The sequence below is a fragment of the Aptenodytes forsteri genome, unplaced genomic scaffold (assembly GCF_000699145.1).
Source record: "Aptenodytes forsteri isolate BGI_AS27 unplaced genomic scaffold, ASM69914v1 Scaffold92, whole genome shotgun sequence".
Taxonomy (NCBI): Eukaryota; Metazoa; Chordata; class Aves; order Sphenisciformes; family Spheniscidae; genus Aptenodytes; species Aptenodytes forsteri.
This window is the reverse complement of record NW_008794581.1, coordinates 353,380-375,817: the sequence shown is the minus strand read 5'-3', so window position 1 is coordinate 375,817 and position 22,438 is coordinate 353,380. Positions and strand designations below refer to the sequence as shown.

The following is a 22,438-nucleotide window of genomic DNA, read 5'->3' as shown; positions in this document are numbered from 1 at the left end:
GTGTCCTATCGCTGGTCACCAGAGAGAGGAGATCAGCACCTCCCCCTCCGCTGCCCCCCTTGAGGAAGTTGTAGACTGTGATGAGGTCACCTCTCAGCCTTCTGTTCTCCAAGCTGAGCAAACCAAGTGACCTCAGCTGCTCCTCCTAAGTCTTGCCCTCGAGACCTTTCACCATCTTGGTCGCCCTCCCCTGGACACACTAATAGTTTGAGGTCCTTATATTGATGTGCCCAAAACTGCACACAGTACTCGAGGTGGGGCCGCACCCGTCCAGTGTAGACTGGGACAATCACCTCCCGTGACTGGCTAGCGATGCTGTGCTTGATGCACCCCAGAACATGGTTGGCCCTTTTGGCTGCCAGGGCACACTGTTGACTCCTATTCAACTTGCCATCAACCCGAACCCCCACATCCCTTTTTGCGGGGCTGCCCTCCAGCCTCTCGTCCCCCAGTTTGTACGAATAACCAGGATTACCCTGTCCCAGGTGGAGAATCCAGCACTTGCTCTTGTTAAGTTTCATGTGGTTGGTGATTGCCCAGCTCTCTAGTCTATCCGAATCTCTCTCTCTAAGGCCTCTCTACTCTTGAGAAACTTCAATGTTTTTGCTACTTCAAAATTGATCATACTAGGACAGTACTGATCACAGGAAACTCAGGCATGTCCATATTCTCTTAAGAAGGGTGTAGAAGACAAGTTTTCTTCCTTATAATTTGTATTCCTGTGGTTCTTGTGAGCTTCAACTGATTGAGAGCTAAAGTGTAGCAAATATACAGAAACAACCTTTGCAGACGCAATCCTGCTTCTTGTTTACCTGATACAATGTGGAAGAGCATTTCTGTAATAAACTTGGCAGAGTTGGAACATTTGGAACCTCATTTTTTTCCTTTTATTTCAAATTTGTTTACATTTCTGGGCCTCTCACTTGCATGTTCCCAAGCACCGTACTCTTTTTTCCCCATCACTTACTCTTGATCCTGGTTGAGGAAGATGCGTACTGTTTCTTACCATTTCTAACAAGACTGTATTTGGCATTCCATATGTGAATAAGCCTTTGGGTGTACGTATCTTGCTAATAAAAAACATAGTATTATTTCTCCTCAAAACTTCAGAGATCAGTTATTTCGATTTTTGTAAATCACACACAGACTTCTCATTAGCCATTCTCTGAAGAACTCACATTTAGAACTGAAGTTCACTTGTCATCACCTTTGTACTGGTGTCTGACACATGTAATGCAGCAGGGAAAATAAAACCAGTGAGTGTGGTCAGTGTGGCCTTTTCATGAAAAATTGAGAGGAAGCTGTTTTGTAAACTGAGCCTGATATGAGAGACCTAGTTATTTAGAGAGCTGGTTTGAATAAAAAGCTGACTGCTAATACACTAACAGAGAAAACTTTCTCCTTTTAACAGGTCTGCATTTTTTATGGTTTTGTTTCAAAAACCATTTTCTTCTGGAAAAGTGGTAACCAAGCGTCAGGTGAGTTGGCATATGTAATAGTGATTCACATCTTTGTAGATATTCTTGACAACATGGCTCTTGCCAAAAATGAAAGTAGAGCAAAGGTTACTCCACTTGGAAGATGTGGTTGCAATTTCCAGGAGTGTGTAACTAACTTTGTGTCGTAGTGTGCTGTAAAAATCAATCAGCATTTTTAGCTTTTGTCAGGTCCGTTTGAGGGTATCGTGAAAAGATTGGTCCTTGTCTCCAAGCATCTATTTTGAGGATTGGATTTTCAAAAGGAGCTTAGTCTATTTAGCTGACTTTGACATTTTAGAAGGGCAATTTCTGGACTGCCAGAATGTCGAAGTGCTCCAGTCATGTCCCCCATGCCAGAAGAGTGCTTTCTGCATGGTGCGTTGTGATGAGGGGCTAGTCTAACTGCTCTTCAGCCTGTGCTGAGTTCCCAGTATCCCGAGAAGTTAGAGTAGGGCCAGATTGGAACCTGCTGTTTTGTAAGAAATAAATTTTCTTCACCTGCTCCATATTCATCTTGGTTTTATGTAATTGTGTGCACAAAAACTTGATCCATGCACAGTGTTATCAGTGTATGTGCTAAGTAGAGAAAATCTGAAGGATAGCCTCAGAAGTGTTCCAAATGTCCACTGCTTTCATGATTAGACATGTATGGCGGAATTTTAAAGCATGAACAGGAATAAATTGCATCTTTGTGTTCAGAAAAATCTGTCCGTTTATGGTTTCACTGTTGCTAAAAATTTTAAAATTCTGGATTTTGAAGATGTGATGTTTGTCATAGGCACTTTGTCTTGTTTAATATATTTCTCAAATGAATTACTTTTCTTCAAAAGCTTGCCTTTAAAGTTAATAATGTATTGAATAGCTGAATTATAACCTGCTTCCTGAAGAAAGAATTTAACACGTGCATAAATATTTGTAGACTTAAGGTCTTACTTTCTTTATTTTGGATGTTTTATCTAGTTCTGTATATGTTTATCAGATATATACAACAGATTACAAAATAAACAGCATCTGTGACAGGAAAATGGACTTGATTTTTTTCAGCCTTTTTTTCAGGCTTTTTGTTAGAGATCTCGGACTATACTATAGAATCTAGTACTGTAGTAGAAAAGAAGTAATTCATTCTAGTTCATAATATGTCCAAACAAACCTTAGTTGCCTGGCAAAGTAGGTAAGAAGGTGATCATACTCTAAATTTTGCAGAACTTGCAGAGCATATGTTTTCCCCTCTATTTCTACAGCTACTGTGCTAAAAGAATGCTAATAATGGGGTGTTTGTTTTGAAACTGTGGAGAAAATTATAATGAAATACCTTTCTTTTGTAGTGGATCAAAATTTTTAAGCATGCTGTTGTGGGATGTATCATTTCACTCTTGTGGTTTTTTGGCCTTACTCTTTGTGGACCACTGAGGTAAATATATATTTACTGTAAAGAATGTTTTCTCTTTTTAAGCTAATTTTTGTGATTTTTCCATGCCTTGCTCCTTTGTTTTTTGGTTTCTGTCCATCAGCCTACGATGCCAGCTTCTGGCTTTATTTTTTTGAAATTTAAATGAATCTTTATGCTTCTTCCTATGAACTCTGTTGTGCTTGGGAAAAACTACGTATAGTTTTCTGTAGAACTTGCGATTTTTTTCATTCATTCTTTAACAAGTTGCCAGTGAAGTTCTTGACAGTGCTTTAACTATTGATGTGAGTGATACAACAAGATCACTGACTGTTTTACTGACTGTAGGTTTCATCGTTTCCCTAGTCTCATTTATGTAACCCCAATTGTTTATTTAACTGTTTGAAGTCCATGGCTTGACAGCTAGTGATAGCAGCTTGTATTCCTGTGCCAGGTGACTAGAATCAATTTCTGCATTTGTTGCAGGGCAGTGCTTTAACTGGTCGTATGCCTGTGCTGTATTGGAATTGGGTGGCATTAATGCATATACTCGGAGTAAAATCACTTGTGCTGTTTGTTAGCAGTACTGAGTAGCTATAAAAGAAGAACATTAGACTTCCAAAAATGAAGGTTAATGTGTTAGAAAGCATCTTTCATTAAGGTAAAGCCTTAAATGATACATTTTATGAAGTTGAAGTTTTATCCTCTACACAGGAGAAGGCATACCTGAGGACAATAGGATTTGTTTAAGAAATAGTGTAATGCCTTTCTGGATGCTGGCAGTCTTCCCAAACAGAACCAGTAACATGGGCCCTAGCAGGTTGTATTGCTGTGCGGAGAATGGCAGAAGCATTTGGTAAACTTGACAGAGTTTATTACTTTCATGTTCTGCTCTGGAAAGCTGTCAATATAGCTTGTTAGTCAACCTTTGCTATCTGAAGGAGATAGTGTGCAAGTTAAAATTTATTATTTTCAGCGATTAAGAGGTTCTAAGGTTGCATAAACTACTAGACCATCAACACCTCAATAAACAGGATGTAATACCACAGAACAGGACCTCTTTTTTCTGGGAGCCAGAAACTTTCATTTAGAAGAGGTATTGTAATGGGAATAATAATTCCATCTTGAGCAAGTTAGTATTTTGTGTTAGTAGAATAAAGTACAATTTAAAGTAGTCTATAAATGAATAATTTTAATCTGTTCTTTGAGTTAGGAAGTTGTTTTGTGATTTGTCTAGCTGTCTGCCACTAGATCTATTGCTGGTGAAGGCAAATAGATCTGCATTTATCCTTTTGAATTGTTTAAACTTGCTGTTGAAATCACAGCATAAATCTTTGACTGCTGTGTCATTGAATTTTAGCTGAGATAATATATATCAAGCTGGTGAGGTAAACTCCTTGTAAGCAGACGTAAGTGTTTATTTCACTTTTTTATAGGACATTGTTGCTGTTTGAGCACAGTGATGTGGTTGTGCTATCACTCCTTAGTGTCTTGTTCACAAGCTCAGGTGGAGGACCAGCAAAGGTATTTAAAAATCTATTTTACCGCATGTAAAAAATACTGAATGCCATAAATTCAAGTACTTCTTTAGCCGGAACAAACACTGTTTCAGACCTATGTTCATAGTAACGTGCTTTTTTAATTTTAATTAGTCGTGAAATGATAAGATGTACTACTTGAAATAATAAATATGACATTAAGAGAGAAACAGTGGGTGAAACTGTTAGAGATCCAAAGCAGACATCTGAGACGTTTTTCTGTTTGTAGGCAGAAAGGAACCTTGAGAATGTTTGTTTTCACTGCAGCATTCTTTGTAATGGGATTTTTCGGTTCAAACTGACAAAAGGACATATGTGCATGTAGTGGTCCTGGCCTTTAGGCATGGAAGTCCAGCAATACAGTCTCCAGATCCTTGTCTAGCCTCTTCAATGTCTGTGGCTTTTCACATACTCCGTTTTTTCTGCCGAAAAGTTCTCTAAGTACTTCAATGTCTGCATGAGCCTGGATGTGCTGAATACTTGGGCCCAGTCTTTCACTTAATCAGAGATCTATCCTTGAAACGTCCTTTGTCTTAGTCCCATTACATGCAGTTTTGCGAGGTGTTCTCTAACTGTGCCTTATCAGCCCTAAATGGAATGAGCTTATCCTAGCACCTAGCAGTCTTGGCCACTTTCCCTAAAAAACAGTAATAGTTGGAGGAAGATACTTTATGATGTCATATACCTGAGGCTAGAGTACTTGCTGTGTAAGAGAAAGTCTGGCTTTGGTGCTGCCTCAGGCTGAGAGTTTTGAATTCTGTCTCATAACTGCTGCTGGAGTCCCCTGATCACTTTTAGGCTGGCCTTAAAGTGAATAGCACAGTCATCTGCTCTGACACTCTACCCCCACGCCCGTCAAATTGAGATGCTTAGGGCATCCAGCAAGAAGCTCTTCACCTAGAAGACAATTTTTTTTCTCCAGCTATCCACCCAAAGCGTAAATGTAGAGCTTCAGAGAGGTTCTTTGTCAATCTGTATCTTAGTGGGCCACGCTTGGCAGTCAAAGCTGCATGTCTAAGGCAGCAGAAGCAAGGGAGCAATAACCCTGTCCTCCGAATGTTTCAGCTTTATGAAGTGAACTGTGGCAAAGAGAAGTCAGCTGACTTTCCGAAACAAGAATGTGATAGCTGTATTTGGCTTCAGAAGATGAATTGTAATAGTAGTTTGTAGCTGTAGAGCTGTGTTTTGCCAAGATGATGAATACCAAAATTGCAGTGTTTTAGGTCAGGGTGGTGAAAGCTCTGGGAGCTGGGCTTTCATAGTTACCTCTGTCCCTTCCTCACGAAAGCACTGCAGAGCTCTGCTTTCTCAGAGCCTTTGCACAGTGCTCTAGCCTTTACCTCCCATAAGACAAAATACTACAATTTGTCCACTAGATCTTGTTTATAGCTTCTTGGTGCTACAAAATACTAAATCATTAGGTTTAAGTAGCACTGCATTCTGGCAGGCAGAAACACGCCACGAAGGAGGAAGCAATCACACTTGAAGTTTGTAAGATACAGGCTTCTGGCTTGTTACAGTGGTGATTTGCCCTGAGTTATCTAGTAAATCTGAAAAATTGAATAAATATAAAATTATATTGTCAAGGTCACCTTTTTAAAAAAATGGGTCTTTTCCTAATGTTTTTCTTACCGAACTAAAATGTGCTTACATTGATCAGGGAGGCGGGAGGGAGCTGATTTTCTGGATTTTTTTATATTAATCTGTTAGAGAATATTATAAAAATATTTGGGGTTTTTTGTTCTGTTTTTTTACAGACAAGAGGTGCTGCATTTTTCATCATAGCTGTCATCTGCTTACTGCTTTTTGATAATGATGACCTTATGGCTAAAATAGCAGAACATCGTATCCTTTCTTGCTATGTGTAAGGACAAGTTATTACTGGAGCAGAGAGAATGTGATGTTGAATGCACTGAATTAAATATGCTTGCATTTTTTTAATAGGAATCTTACCTTTCAAGAATATTATAGCATAAGATTTTATTTTTACATCTAAATACTGATATTTACGGCCGAATGAATGCCATTGCTTACTTTGTTGATAACTTAGAACACAGCTATAGATTTTAAGTTGTAGTTAAAGACTCCCTGCCCATTTGCACATATCAGACCACTTAAGATTGCTAGAAGCTTTTTTGATCAGCTCTCATATTTTTTTAGAAATTCATAATGGCTGTAGCCTAAGTGTGTGCAGTAAATGGTTGACAGCCTGGCTGGCAGTCTTTTTGGTAAATCCAGAAAGACTGTTTTGTGCTTGCACATGTAGTAATCTCAGTTCATCTGCTAAGCTGAAAAGTGGTGTGAAATAGCCTGCAGTAGCTCCAACAACAATGGACTTTAAACTGCAAATGGAAGCTAGCTAACATGCTTTCAAAGCCACTGAGTTAATTGGAAGTGATTCTGAAGTAAGTTTTCAACAGGTCTTCTTAACATAGTGAAGTGTACTGTCAAAAAGTGATACATCTAACAATGGGCAGTAAAAACAAACAAGGTGAAAATAAACTTTCTCAAAGAAGGATGAAAACATGGAATTACAGCTGCAAATGGTATATTCAGGATTAGCACCAATTAATTCACTGAGTTTTCAGTGAGCAAATTCATTGTTAAAGTGCCCTGTAGTAGCTTTCCCAAAAGCTATCATTATTTTAATCTTTGCTGGATTGTGCCTGTCAATTACTCTTTGTTTTCTAAAGTTTAAGTATTTAGAAACTGCGAAGCTATAGATCATATTTTAGACACCTCACTGGTTTAGTGCTTTTAGTGAAAATCAATCTGATTTTTAATGCTGTTGAGTATATTTTTTGAAGTCTGGTTGCCAAAATTAACATAAATCCTGTATCATGACTACTGTGCAGTATTTAACAGTGACTATGTTCTCATGTTTTAAAATACTCTTTTTTCCCCCAAATATTTTTAACTGTTTATTTTCTGTGGAAATATTTTCATCTTTCCTAAATTTTAAGGATCTGACAAACCTTAAAGCTCAGTTTGCTTACTTCTGCTTCCCGTGGTCTTCTGCTACATCTTCCTGTTCTTTGGTTTTAAAAAAAAAAACACCATCAAATGAAACTCTTCCTTAATTTTTTTTTGTATTTAGCTGAGGGGCATCATGACAGTGCTCTTACCCATGTTCTGTATACAATCATTGCTTTCCTGGGTGTCAGATCACAATTTATTTTCTGTGGAAATATTTTCATCTTTCCTAAATTTTAAGGACCTGACAAACCTTAAAGCTCAGTTTGCTTACTTCTGCTTCCCGTGGTCTTCTGCTACATCTACCTGTTCTTTGGTTTTTAAAAAAAAAAACACCATCAAATGAAACTCTTCCTTAATTTTTTTTTTTATTTAGCTGAGGGGCATCATGACAGTGCTCTTACCCATGTTCTGTATACAATCATTGCTTTCCTGGGTGTTGCAGATCACAAGGTAAAGAACTTGTATTTTAGTAGGTTAATATTTATCTAAGTTTTGTAGGTAAGAATTTCACCAGCTCAGACCTAATCCAAGTCTAAATCAAAACCAAAAAGTTCAACATCCCCACCCCATATTGGAACTGAACTAGCACTGTAATTTTTACATCTTGGTTGAGTACAAGCAGCTTCAATACTGCAAGCCAAACCATACAATATTCAACTTGTGTAGCTGATAAGGACTTTGCTGTAATGCATAACCTAAAAAGTCTCGTTAAAATTATCATAAAGTACTACATGTCATCAGTGTTCTGGATGTTCATAATGCTTCGCATACAATACGTCTCTTGCTCATCTTTGGGGTCTGTGTTTTGTTGCTGCTTCGTTATCTTTCCCCAGTCTTTACTTTACATTAGACGCTTGTATTTGAAGACACTGATTCTGATACTTTTTAGTAGTACAGTCCCGTTATAATTGGTGGCATGAATATCTGAGTATCAAAATCTTACTATATGGGATTGACCTGGCTGATTGAGTTGTTCTGTTAGCTTAGTCTTGTTGCTAAAGTGGCTGCACTGAGGACTAAAGCAGGGAAAAAAAAATACATGGAACAGCTGAGGAAGTATTAGTATAAAAATAAATCAAATGTTAAGAGAGACTGGTTAACTGTGTGCAAAGCAAGTGTGATCTAAGGGAGATGGGATGCTCTGTGTGTATCTTGTGATTCATTCATAGAACAATTTTGAAAGAAAATACTGTGAAGAAATATGGTATGGTGCGATTAAAGGTAAGTGAATGAGAAGGTTATGAAAGGATTAGAGGCCAAGGTGACATGACACTTGTGGGGTTTACGTATACTTTCAACACTTTTTTAATATGGAAGATGGGAAACCCAGTTTTGTGTGATTTTTCTTTTTCCTCATACGCAAGGACCAGTAATTGGTTTGCTACCAATTTGCTGCAGTTGTATGCCAGTTAACGCTATTGAGAGTTTTAAACTTCAGGTCATATTAGGCTGTTGTGAATAGTGCTGAGGTATAACCATGTATGCTATATTACTGTTTTTAACTAGAGTAACAATTAGAGGAAATATCCTGGTTTTCGCTTTTGTTGATAAGTTAAGGAAACCATATTAATCTTTTTTCATGTAAGTGTCATTTTGTTTGGACTGAGGTTATTTGGCGCTCAAGAAATGCTAATGGGATCCCTCTGTGTTTCCAGGGAGGAGTACTGCTTCTGGTACTGGCATTGTGCTGTAAGGTTGGTTTTCATATGGCTTCTCGAAAACTATCTGTAGATGTAGGTGGAGCCAAGCGTCTTCAAGCTTTGTCTCATCTTGTTTCCGTCCTTCTGTTGTGCCCGTGGGTCATTGTTCTCTCTCTGACAACAGAGGTAAGATAGCAAGTATAAAAATAAATCATTTTTTGTAATGCTTCAGCTTGTGAAATGCAATTTAAATCTTTCCTTTAAAATATCTTTAAAATTACCAAAGTTGCCATCTTTTTCTCGTGAGCTCTGTTTGAAATTTTTCCTCTATATTTTGATGTATATCTGCATGATACGTTAATTTCCTCTTTTGTGTGATAACTTTTTTTTCATCTTTTTAGCTCAGATATTATATCCTGGATTCATACACTAACATTGCACAAGTATTAATGACTGTATAAATACAGGGCTCTTTTATTCCTGAGGAGTAGATTATTGTAGTTTAAAGACATGTTTGTTATGCCTGCATGCTTAGGGAAAGTAGACCATTGCAAACATGGCATCACATACGGCATTGCTTTAAACACATTAAAGTATTTAAAATAAGGTACTGTAGTGCATATTAGCTATGTGTGTCTTTCTATAGCTGGAATGTTGGTTTTATATGATAAATTGAAAGTATAAAAATATTTATGTTTTGATGGATTGCTGAAAACATTTGTAATGAAAGTGAACTGGATTTAATGCTGTATATACAATCACATCTAATGGTGAACAATCCTGTTTGAAATTATTTTTTGTTGCAGAGTAAAGTAGAGTCTTGGTCTTCTCTCATCATGCCTTTCATAACAGTCATCTTTTTTGTTGTGATCCTGGATTTCTACGTGGAGTCCATATGCTCTGTTAAGATGGAAGCTTCCACGTGTGCTCGATACGGATCCTTTCTAACTTTCATTAGTGCACTGCTTTTTGGCAACTTTTGGACGCATCCAATAACAGACCAGCTTCGAGCTATGAACAAACCACCACACCATGAAAGCACAGAGCACGTTCTTTCTGGAGGGGTGGTAGTGAGTGCTGTCTTCTTCATTTTATGTACGTATTCTTATTTATCTTGTAATAGATCTGTTGTCTGTGACTGGGAAGCCAATCAGAAAATGGATGTGTGCAGAACTTTTGGATGAGCTTTTATGGATTCTTTTGAATAAAAAGGGCCTGTAACTTTGTGCTCTTTTACTGTCTGTCTACAAAAAAAAGCATGTAATAGATCTGTTCTGTTGTGGAAGTGATGATCTAATCTTACACAGCAATGAAATCTAATGATAAACCTCAAGATGAAGTTGACAATCACTTTGCTGCCTGCAAATTTCATGTAAGCTTTGATTGCTGATAAAACACATTATAAAATAGCTGTGAAGCTTAGAAACAGCAACAAAAACTTCAATACTTTCCTTGCAGCTGCCAATATCCTGTCCTCCCCCTCCAGGAAAGGGCAGAAGGGTACCCTTATTGGCTATTCCCCTGAAGGCACTCCTCTCTATAACTTCATGGGTGATGCATTACAGCAGAGCTCTCAGTCGTTACCCCGGTTTATTAAGGAGTCACTGAAACAAATCCTTGAGGAGTATGATTCTAGGCAGATCTTCTATTTCTTGTGCCTAAATCTGGTAAGTGCATGGTTTTTTTCAAACCCAATCACAGTACTATCTACAAAGTACAGTAAGAAGAGTTACTCTTTAAAAGTTTCCCATGATTGATTGTTTTTAAAGTGACCCTTGACAGAGTAGTTTCAGTAGATGGAATGTTAAAATAGAAGATACTTATGCTAATCTTACAGTAAGTGGCAGGTCACTTTGATTTGTTGTCACAGTGTGGCACTGGTTCTACGTGTAACTATTATACCAGTAAGTAAATTCTTGTGTGATGGTACATTTAAGATTGAGGTATCTCCATGTTACCGGCAGGTAAGCTGAAACTAATAAGGCCTTCAAGGATGGGGACAACAAAATAGTAACTGTGGGATTGAGTAGTGTCATTTTGGAGTAGGCTGGGTTTATTTCTAGCTTCTCTCTTTCTCGAATAGGAAAAGATCATGCAGTAAGCAATATTGGTAGAACCTCATTTGCAAAGATCTCTCTTCATTCTTTGGCAATTATCCAAGAAAACAGGGAGAAACTTGAAGTATCCATAATAACTTTAAGGAATTCCATTATGGAATATGAAAGATGGGAAAGTAAGTTTATAGGCAGACCAGTTAATAACAGTAAATCATACAGGGAAAATGTATGTATTAAAAATGTTTCCTCGTGTACCCTTCTCAAAACTAATTCACAAGATTTAAACAGTCAACTAATTGGTGAAGAAAATTTTTGCAGAACAGAGTATAGACAGCATTGCTTTTACACTAATAATAGATCAGATCAGAGTTGTTACATTGTTTAATGAGAAAATGCTTAAAACTGTCTGCACAACTTTAGTTTAAAATTCTAAATGAAAACTTAAATCTACTCCTATAGAGGGTTGTTCTCTTAGGTCTAAGGCTTTTGGGAGGGTAGGTTCAAAAATGTCTCTTCACAGACTTGGAATGTATCACTTTTGTTTTGTTGGAGGAGAGAGAAAATGATCTAGAAATACTTTGAACAATACCTTTGAAAACTATCAAGTGTCCTATGAAAAGTTTCCTGCTAGCTACCAAGACATTAAATTACAAGTTAATGTTTGAGGAAAAAATCATTCTCTCTCTCATTTTAGGCTTTCACTTTTGTGGAGCTTTTTTATGGAGTATGGACCAATAGCCTTGGTCTTATTTCTGATGGATTTCACATGCTTTTTGATTGCTCTGCATTAGTGATGGGCCTTTTTGCAGCTCTGATGACAAGATGGAAAGCAACTCGCATATTTTCCTATGGGTATGTACATTAGGTTCTTTAAGGACTATCTGAAAATTATTCTACTTGCTCATTTTCAAAATGCCCTGCTATAAAGATGTGTTCGGGATGATTAATGGTGCATGTTTCTGTGGGTTTTTTGCTATGTCTCTTTTCTGTTCCATTTGTGTTCATGCTATTCCCCTCTTACCCCAGCGAAAAAGTGTCTGAAATGTAATTTTCATTTATCTCTACAAATAAAACTTTATCACTGTGAATATTATGTAGAAATTGCCTCACTCTATATATGCATGTATCTCAAACAAAAATAGATGTTGAAAGTCAGTGTTTATATGAGGATTTCAATTGCACTGACATAATCAAAATTTGTATGGTGAAATTGCATAGCAGTTTAAAGCCCTGAATGTGCAGTATATATAAAAAAATCCTTACATTATTATAGGTTTATACTATTAGTGTTTGGACAGTTGCAAACTAGCTACCTCTTGGTCGGAAATAAGGAATGCAGAAATTAAGGCATGATTTTGTGGCATTGAGAAAAAAACCCAAAGCAATCTTAAAGCTATATTAAATGTATTATAACTTTATTTATTATAACTTTGAAATTTGTTCAGAGTACCCGTTCTTCACTCTCAAAAGTACATATGTTTGTTTTCAGGTATGGACGTGTAGAAATTCTCTCTGGATTTATTAATGGCCTCTTTCTGATGGTAATTGCTTTCTTTGTCTTCATGGAATCGGTAGCCAGATTGGTGGATCCTCCAGACATAGATACAAATATGCTAACTGTAAGTTTTGTCATTCTGTTTGAATGTTGTTTGGCAGTTAATGGTTCATTCATGTTCATGTTAATTAAAAAAAAAAAGTTAAGGAGACTGAAGTTGCATACTCGAGATCTAAACTGTGCCTTGACTTTTTAACATATTCTGATTTTAAAATGCAAACTACATCTAGGCTTAAAATACGAAAATATATAGGGGTGAATATAATTTAATTACCACAGTTAAATTGAATTTATTTCTAAGATGTTACAGCTTTAGTATTTTTAGACGGTGGTCTTTCTACAATAAAAGATACTAAGGAAATAATCTGTACAAGACTAAATTTGGTTCTGCTGTTATGTATACCAATGTCAATTATTACAGAAAAGATTTTGTATTAGTCTCTGAGAAACCTCAAAAATCAGCCAGAATTCATAACATCATGCTGAGTGTGTTACTGTGGCATAAACAATCATGAAGTTGTGCGTAGCTAATCTTAACTACACCTGTGTCTCTCTACCTTCCACAGACTCTTCAGGGGCTCCCCACTTAAATTTTCAAGCTTCCATCCCTTCTTTCAAATGCAATAGTTAATTTTCTTCAAACTAATTTTTTTTTATTTTGGAATTCTGCAAATACAAGCCGTCATTTATCACTTCCAGCTTCACTTGTTTTCTCTCCCACACACACACACGAATTTGTGCTCTCCTTCTCTCTTCAGTAACAAAGAGAAAGATTTTTATGTAGGCACAATTAGAAATGTGCATTGCTGGAATTGAGGCCTGATTTTTATTTTTTTCTTTTTAATCTTCAATATTTGCTCCATTTTCCCTACTGATTTTGTTTCTTGGGGGTGGGAGGGATTACCCCCTCTAAATGAGCACGGTCTGCATAGCCAAGGAAAGGTCTAATAATAACCCCCAAATAGGACTTGCTTAACTCCTTTATTAGCTGGAACTGCTCTTACACTTTGCTGGTTTTTCAAGAGAAGAGTAGAAAAATAGGCAGACAGATAAAAAGCACAACTCAACTACTAAAGCAGTGGTTGCTGTCTTCAGTTAAGTACAATTTTAGATGAGTGTGTGTGTCCTGGATGCAATTTTTTTTTTTTTTTTGTCAATGAAAACAAAGCAAAGCTTGTATTCAAACCACTTTATCTCTTTTTGAAAGTAAATAATATCAATCACCCTTTCTTAAAACTAAATTTGCTATCTTGTCCTGATTTGTGGATACTAGGTTTTGCATTTTGGTAGTGGTTATTGGGTGTTTTTTGGGGGAAGATGGGGAGAACTGGATTTTTTGAGAGGGGAAGAAAATTCCTTTGAAACCAGCTTGTATACTGAAAGGCGTATGATGAGGAATCCACATTAGAATAATCCTTCTGTTGATGTTAATGCTTCCACAGTTTTCCTTTATTAGGTGTACAGTGTTTCTGATTACCATGATCTAGAAAATGAACACCTGGGAAGATGTAGTGATGTTAAAGACTTTTCTCCCTCTCACAGCCAGTCTCTGTTGGAGGGCTGATCGTAAACCTTGTTGGTATCTGTGCCTTTAGCCACGCGCACTCCCATGGGACTTCTCGGGGAGGTTGTCACTCACACGATCACAGCCATTCTCACCACGGGCACAGCCACAGCCATGGGCACGGCCATTCCCACAGTGACCATGGGCACAGTCATGGACATTCCCACGGGTCTTCTGGAGGAGGCATGAATACCAACATGAGAGGCAAGTACAGGGTGTTGAATCATAAATTATGTATGTGATTTCCAGCAGACTTTGAAGGTTTTCAGAATCAGACCCCGTACTATGCATCATTCTTAAAATCTCCAGAAGTGATCTGACAGCCATTTAATGTAGTATACGTGAATTTCTCAAACTGTTTCTTCATTAATGAGTTTAACTTGAAGAAACATGACTTGAAATGTTTCTTTGTATGGCTTTCTTAGGTGTGGGTAATACCTAAGGACCAATAAAAAGCATTAATCTACAGTCTTCATTAACATTAATAAACAGTCATTGTAAACCTTTTTGAAAGAGCCTAAAGTCCATGGGTTTAAGTTCCATCTGGAAATGAAAGTACAAGATCTCTATCTGTAAAGCTATTACCATGCTTCTAGGTAGTAAAACCACTGGGGGAAGGGATGGGAAGCAGAAGAACAAATGCAGACCAGCAATCTAGAATACGCTTCTATTTGTGATTCAGAAGATAAGGTGGTAAAGATGAACTTTCTTCTTCAAATCTAAAATCAGAAGTTAACCGAGAAGGGTAATATATATAAAATTTCAGCATAGCTACTTCTTAGAATTTTTTCCCTAGAGTTAGAAGGGTATTTACCAACTGCCTGGCTCATAAAAAAACCTATAAAGGAATGAGGTTTTTGTGTAAGCTTGTCAGAGCATAAGCTTTTTAGCTAATAGTCTCATATTTTGTTGGTTATTTTATGTCCTAATTCAGTTGGCTCTTCTGTTGTCTGGCATTTTTGTGAAGTTTGCCTGTACTCTTAACTATTTCAGTATTCTTTCAAATCCTGACACTTAACTAGCACTAATCTTACAAATGGTTACATACTGTTTTTCTGTGCCCTTTGAGTGTATGCTGAGAACGCTACCCACCATTAAAGCAGTATAAAGGATTATTCCTAGCAGTAGCAGATAGACAATCTTCTTATAAAGTAGGAGCAGAGTTGGCATATAAAACCAAATGATACATTAAAATCTGTCCACATAGGCATGCCAAGGCATTTACGCTCATCTTTTTATCCTCTGTTAAGGATCAATGAGTCCCTCTATATGGAGTTAAATGATTATGCTGTATAGTACAAATCCCACTAGCAATTGAAAGACTAGTCACATTTGGTTTAATCTGTGAATGCCTGCCTAGATCATTGCACTGTAGAGTAAAAATGGGGTTTTTTTACAGAGATTCGTAATTAAACATTATAAAAGCTAAATGTTTTGTTTAATTTTGCACCCAGTTAGGCAGATAGTTGCCTCTGTTTAGCTTGAGGGGTGTTTATGATATTTAATAAACCCTACTGTGTTTCCGCTATTGAACATGTGTACGTTTTAAACAGAACTGTTCAACTTAATCACTCAGATTGTTTTGTTTTCAGGTGTGTTTCTGCATGTGTTAGCAGACACTCTTGGCAGTGTTGGTGTCATCGTATCCACGATATTTATTCAGCAATTTGGATGGCTCATAGCTGATCCGCTCTGCTCTCTTTTTATTGCTACATTGATTTTTCTTAGTGTTATCCCGCTATTGAAAGATGCCTGTCAAGTGCTTTTGTTGAGGATACCTCCAGAACAGGAGAAAGACCTGCATGCTGCTTTAGAAAAGGTCAGAACTACAATTCCAAATGTTTTCATATACAAACATACAAAGCTATAACTGTTTTTAATAATTATTGAACTCAAGTAGTTCAGCCTGACAGCTTCCGTTGTCTCAGACAACTTCATGTCTCAAGTTGTTTTAAATCTATTTTGCAGAGATGTGACAGGATTAGGAGTTCTACTGATCAAAGTTGTTCTGCAACTAAAAAAACTTGTACTCATTTTTGCTTTTATGGGTAGGTTATGATTTCAGACAAGTATGGTAACGCTGTGGGAAAGGTACTTGGTACTAAGTAGGTAACATAGGAATTCCCAAAAGCTTGCGGCCTTTTTAAACTTGATATGTACTGTTCAGGCTACAGGATTATATCTTGAGCCTGTAATCGCAGGTTTTCTTACTTGTCCATATCATGAAGGGCATGTTGGTTCACAGTAGGTGAGATGGCAAAAGTAAAGCTGTTTTTTCCAAATACTTTTTCATTCTAGTCCATTCTCTTCCTGTCTGCTGCAGTATGGTATCTACTTTGAGGCTGTACTTAGTCCTCACTGTTGGCTCATTTGAAGTTCCTGCCCAGAATCGTAGTGCAGACCTCAGTGTGGAGAACTCCTCTCCATCAAAGAACTAGTTACATGTTCTTTGAGAATGCCATCAACTAGAGGCGGCAAGGAAGACTATCCTGATGGTGTCCTGTCAGTTAGTAGAGAGGGAGATGTGTTCTGGTCTGCATGAAAAAGAAAAGAATAAATGGAAATTGGCTGGGAGAGACTTGTGTGATGAAAGGAAAGCAAGGTGCAGCGTGGGGTTTCACTTTTCCATGGGTGAAGACAGAAAGCAATTCTGGGAGACTGAGGAAAAACAAAGTACTTTTTGAAAACAGTCAAAGAGCAATTCATTAAAAGATAATAGGAAAAGCATTTTTTAAAATACATCACAGTAAAACAATATGCTTGCTGTAGGTTGACCTCAGCCAGCAGCCAGGCATCCACACAGCCACTTGCTTGCTCCCCCTTTACCACCACTACTGCCAGTTGCACAGAGGAGAAAACAGGAAGAGCAAAAGCAAGAAAAATCTGGGAGCAATGTAAAGGCAGTTTAACAGGTGAAGGAGGGGGAGAAAAAAAGCCAGCAGTGCACCACCTTCCACAAGCAGACTGATGCTCAGCCACGTTGGAAGCCAGAAAACCCCCTTCTTCCTCTACCCCAGTTTTTATTGCTGAGCATGGCACTATCTGGCATGCAATATCCCCCTGGCCAACTCGGGTCAGCTGTCCCAGCTGTGTCCCCTCCCCACTTCGTTCAGCAATAGCCCAAAAATCGGGGTGTTTTCAAAACTCTTTTAGGCACAAATCCAAAACACGGCACCACACGTGCTGCTGTGAAAAAAGTTCATCCATCCCAGCCTCCCCACTTCGTGCCCACCCCCAGCCTGCTCACTGGGGCAGGGGCAGAGTGGGAAAAAGAGAAAGCCTTGACAATGCCCAAGCACTGTTCAGCAATAGCCAAAACATCGGTGTGTTATCAAAACTCTTTTAGGCACAAATCCAAAACACGGCACCACACGTGCTGCTGTGAAAAAAGTTCAATCCATCCCAGCCAGACCCAATACAAAGATCAATTTCAAAAAAATGATAAATTATGGGAAGATACTATGTCTCTGAATTAAAGTCCAGCTATGATAACTAAGTAGCTGCTTATCCTGGATAGTGAGGTAACAGATGCCCTGGAAATGGTTAAATGCCCAGCCAGCTTTCTGGTTGGTCTGTCCATTGATGTTATTGTGATCTGTACACTAAATCAGTTTTTTGTCATCTGATTTAGGACTGCACTCTGCTGGGTTTTTCATTTAGTTTGACTTTCAGCTTCTAGTCTTTGACAGTATAAGCAAGGTGACCTTTCAATACTACGTATTTCTGTATGCGGCTTAGCTGGAAAGCTGCTTTGCTATACAACTTCGTTTCCCTGTGAAATATTTGCCACCAATATCCATATACATAAGTTTAAAATGTGTTCTCAAATTAATTGTTGCTAATGTAATTTCTTTACAGATTCAAAAAATAGAGGGAGTCATATCCTACAGAGATCCTCATTTTTGGTGTCACTCTGCAAGTGTTGTGGCAGGTACAGTACATGTGCAAGTGGTATCGGATGTGATGGAACAGAGAATTGTACAGCAGGTAAGGTGCAAGGTTTTTAGACCCTAATGTCTTAATTTCTTACTCTGTAGCCCTTTTTCAGTCATAGACTGAAGTTTGAAGGTGCTGTTTGTGATTATTTTTATAGCTATTAGTTAATGTCTCAGAGCTGGTCTCTAATGCTGTACTTCCCCTTGCCTGCTAGCTTGGAATTAGTTGCATAAAGAGTTGTTTGCTAAAACATCTGCCAAAACAAAAAAAAAAAGTCTGGATTTTTTTTTTCTCACTGTTGAAAGTGGCACTACAATCTGCTCTGAGAAAAGGAGGAGGAGGTGGATTTCATGCTGCAAAACAGGCAGTAAACAGTAGGGATATCTGGGTGCTAATCGTGGGTTTATAACTAGCTTACTAATCTGTCTGCCTTGTTTTTTTCTTTTCCTTAAAAAGATACTTATTTCCTTATGCAAGACACTGAGAATTACCCTTCATGCAGAAGTTGCAGAGCCATACCCTCTGAAGCTAGGCTTCGCTTTCCAGAAAATTGAATTCTTTATGATGATACTTTTTTGATCTACAGTGGTTCAGAGCAAGAATATTACTGTGAGACGCATACGAAGTGTAATACTAATGTTAACCATGCTGTTCTATTCAGGTTACAGCGATTCTGAAAGACGCTGGCGTAAACAACCTAACTGTCCAAGTGGAGAAGGAAGCTTATTTTCAACACATGTCCGGACTTAGTACGGGATTTCAGGATGTCCTTGCAATGACTCAGCAACTGGAATCCATGAAATACTACAAAGATGGTACTTACATCATGTGATACAAAGTTGTGTTCGCCAAAGGAGGTGTAAACGGTGAAGCTGTAGGATTCCATACTCGTATTACTTTTTGTCAGGAGATCTTGCACATACATGTACAGAAACAAATGTACTATATATCTTTGAATTTTTTTAAGCATACTATCTTTATTAAAATTGGATCAAGATGCTTTTATAAAGGAAATAAGATGGACTTGAATATTTGCTGTATATGTGAAAATAACGGAAATCTTAAATACTGTACTTGGTGTTTATTAAACAGAAGTCTTGCAACTTGTGGATGAGCACAGATATATTCCATACTTTCTCTTAAGTATGGAACATCATTATTATAATTTCATGTTAGCAGTGGAAATAGTTTATATTGGCATGCAAACACAATCAACTGAAAAATACTTTTCTGTCTTTCAAACGTAGCTTGAAGACTTTTTGAATGAAAAAATATTACATGTTTATTATGGAGAGTAAAAAACAACATGAAGTCATGGTTTTTGCACACTTTGTTAGATAATAGAAATATACAGTTTTTATATTATGTCTCGGCATATAAATCTGATCTCTAAACTTAATTTTAATGCATCAGAGCAAATAGATGTTACCATTTTAAATTTATATCAAATTATTTTTTTAAGGAGAGAAATCCACAGGTTAACTGTGAGAAATTGGGAGGGAAAGAAATTGCAGACACTTTTCTGTTTCCTGGGAAGACTCAGAATCAAAAAAACACTGTAGAATAATTTTTTTGTACTTTTTGTATGAATAACTGCTAATGTGACAGTTTGAAGCTTAAAGTAATTAATCAGTGAGCATCCTAGCACTCAGCTAAACTTCACCTCTTCAAGATACGTTATTCTGTCATTTACTTGATTTTTTTCATAATACCGTAACACAGCTGCAGGTGTACTGTGGCCAGCTGTACCTTTGTGTATTACCCAAGGAAGCAGTCCAGGTTTAGAATGCTAAACTGTGCCAGTAGTCTGGGACTTGGCAAGTTGCTGAAAGAAACTGTGACTTGAGACTTCTTGGCTGGAAAGAGAAAGAGTGTGTTTAAGAAAGAGTTATGCGTGTTGGGGTCTTAATACTGCGAAGAAAATAAGTCTCTGTCTTTACCCGGTTGACAGGTTTTCACTAATAACACCTCTTCAGAGGTAGTTATCCTTACATCTGTTCACAGTCTTCCTGTGCCCCCTTTTCTTCTTGTCTGAAGCCCTTAAATATTTTCTTTGGAATTCAGCAAATCAATTAAGTAGTTGGCAAGAATGAGTAAGTCTTTCATCATTCCATGTATCATGGCAGTCTTATTTTGTCATACTGTTTTCTTGTTCTGGTATTTAGGATCAGTACCTGAGTATCGTTACAAAGACCGGACTTGGTGTTAGTGGAATTTGAGGATAGAGCGATGTAGGAATTACATGATCAGATTCACCAGCAGCGCAGTTTGAAACGTCCTTGAGTAATTCTGCTTCTCCTGTGATCGGACTGTTTATGCAAACTGCATGGTTTCTTTTGTAACTGTTAAACAAGTTTGCATTCCATTCTCTTCCTCTGGTGCTGTGTTAAAACACTATGTGCAGTACAGGACTGACTTGGAAAACTGTGGTCAGAAAGTCTCTAGCAGTTGCATTGCTTTTACATAGAGTGATGAAGAGTGACTGCACAAATCACAGTCCCTCATTTCTCGGGATAGCGCTGCAGAACCAGCAGAGTTCTCAATGCCCGATACTGTTTTCTTCTGATTTAATGCCTTTGGCAGTGTTTTCTGCCTCCTCCAGAAGGCTCGGGTGAGTTGAATAACGGCGCTACACTCACACTCGGCCTCTAAGCAGGGTGGTCTTTTGGTTCTGAAAACCATTTTCAAACATAAAGCTTCAGTTAATATTTACATGTGCCACTCATATTTGAGGTGATTAGTGCAGCTGACAGCATTTCACCAAACCGGGCACTAGCACCATCGTGATGGGTAGATTCGAAGGGGGGTGATTCTTTCTCTTCAAATGAAGTTAGCTTAACGTAATTGAAAAGCTTTCGGGCTTGCCACAAGGTTCTCTGAGCAAATGCTGATTTCGTACTTCAGCGCTAGCAACGGGAGCAGAACAGATTAAGGTGGCTGGGACCACGTTAGATGATCGTGGCAGCGAAGATCAGCTCGTACCTGGATACTTCATAAGCAAGTGCAAACCTGCATCTTGACACGCATTCGGCAGCTTTTTGTGTGTTGCCCAACACAGGTGCACGGTGTTTTTCCTGGCTACCCTGACAGGAAGACAATGGCAATAAACGTTGTCGAGCTTAAATTCGTTTAACAAGAGCCCGTATCTGGCAGTGATCCTCCAAGGAAGGGTTCAGGTTTCCCCCCCCCGGCAAGATCTGTTAGAACCGTGCTGTAAGGGTGGGTTTTCAAATCACAGGTATAGGCCAACTGATTTATATCTTAATGACTACTATGGTGGGGGAGTTTTTAGCCTCGTCACTTGATCTGCCTGCAGACAGTTGCCACAAAGCACCTTCAAAGATGAAACAAAGATTTAGAACAAACTGCAGCTATGTATTGCGCATCCGGCAGCAAGCAATGCGCGTGTATATAATGAGGAAAAAATAAACGTGTTTTGCAATAATGTTTTATGCAGTGCCTCTCGACTTTTCTGGTTAAGAAATTCACTGGGATGTCAACAGGAAAGCGCGTTACGAAGCAGCAGCCTGTATAAACAGGGTTTCATCTCCGGCTGGCTGCCCAGGAGCTGGTTCGAGGTAGGCAGCTTGAGAACACGCTTCAGAAACGGATTTCCTGGGCGCTTCCCGGGCGTCTGTCGCGTCCGAAGACCTCGGCCTGGGCGTCGCCTGTGGGCGGCAGCCCGGTGTGGCGCCGGTGGTGGAGGCGTCGCCGGCAGCTCGCCGTCAAACGTGCTTTTCCCCCGCAGCTCTGCCGTGGCGCCTCTGCGCCCCCCGCGCCGGCCCGGCTCTCCCTGCCGCCCCCACGCGCTCCCGTGGGGGCGCGGCGCGCACGAGTGGGTCACGCGCCGCCGCTGGGCTGAGCCCTGTACTGCTCTTGCTGCTCCCGCTGCTCTGCCATGGCGCTGAGGACTACCAGGGTAGGGACGGGACGGGCCCGGCTCGGTTCGGCTGGCACCTAGGGGAGAGGGTGGGGGCGAAGAGCAGGGTGTCACGCCGCGGGTAGGGGGCTTGCTGCTCGCACCAACCTGGGGGATGGTGGGGGGCGGCCGTGCGGCCCTACCGCGTCCCGCTCCCTCCTTCCCTTCCTTCCCCGCCCAGAAACCCTCTAGCTTCGCGGGCAGAGAGGGGTGCGGCAGGGCAGCCCTCCTGAGTTCTTCCACTCGCCCCAATTTCTTCTTGGTGGGGAGGGTGGTGGTGTGTGCACACTTCTCTAGGGGCGCCCCCTCGGTTCTCCCCGGCTCCCCTTAAATACTCAGGTTTGGGGGGGGGGGGGAGGGGGGCGGCGTGCAACCCCCCAGGTCCGCA

The 22,438-nt window shown here is 39.1% G+C and overlaps 2 protein-coding genes across 2 annotated transcripts in view; both read left to right on the top strand.

Moving 5' to 3' along the window:
• Positions 1–19,245, top strand: part of SLC30A5 (solute carrier family 30 member 5) — a 20,843-nt gene extending 1,598 nt beyond the window's left edge. The window contains exons 3-16 of the mRNA XM_009272542.1: positions 1,412–1,478; positions 2,804–2,889; positions 4,302–4,389; positions 6,161–6,248; positions 7,753–7,829; positions 9,035–9,205; positions 9,826–10,114; positions 10,478–10,686; positions 11,771–11,928; positions 12,566–12,695; positions 14,174–14,399; positions 15,788–16,014; positions 18,054–18,182; positions 18,793–19,245. Of these exons, the coding sequence (XP_009270817.1) occupies positions 1,412–1,478; positions 2,804–2,889; positions 4,302–4,389; positions 6,161–6,248; positions 7,753–7,829; positions 9,035–9,205; positions 9,826–10,114; positions 10,478–10,686; positions 11,771–11,928; positions 12,566–12,695; positions 14,174–14,399; positions 15,788–16,014; positions 18,054–18,182; positions 18,793–18,963 (2,116 nt within the window). The 3' untranslated portion in view covers positions 18,964–19,245. The remainder of the gene's footprint in view (positions 1–1,411; positions 1,479–2,803; positions 2,890–4,301; positions 4,390–6,160; positions 6,249–7,752; positions 7,830–9,034; positions 9,206–9,825; positions 10,115–10,477; positions 10,687–11,770; positions 11,929–12,565; positions 12,696–14,173; positions 14,400–15,787; positions 16,015–18,053; positions 18,183–18,792) is intronic.
• A 975-nt stretch (positions 19,246–20,220) lies between these two features.
• Positions 20,221–22,438, top strand: part of CCNB1 (cyclin B1) — a 5,884-nt gene continuing 3,666 nt past the window's right edge. The window contains exons 1-2 of the mRNA XM_009272541.1: positions 20,221–20,224; positions 21,671–21,966. Of these exons, the coding sequence (XP_009270816.1) occupies positions 20,221–20,224; positions 21,671–21,966 (300 nt within the window). The remainder of the gene's footprint in view (positions 20,225–21,670; positions 21,967–22,438) is intronic.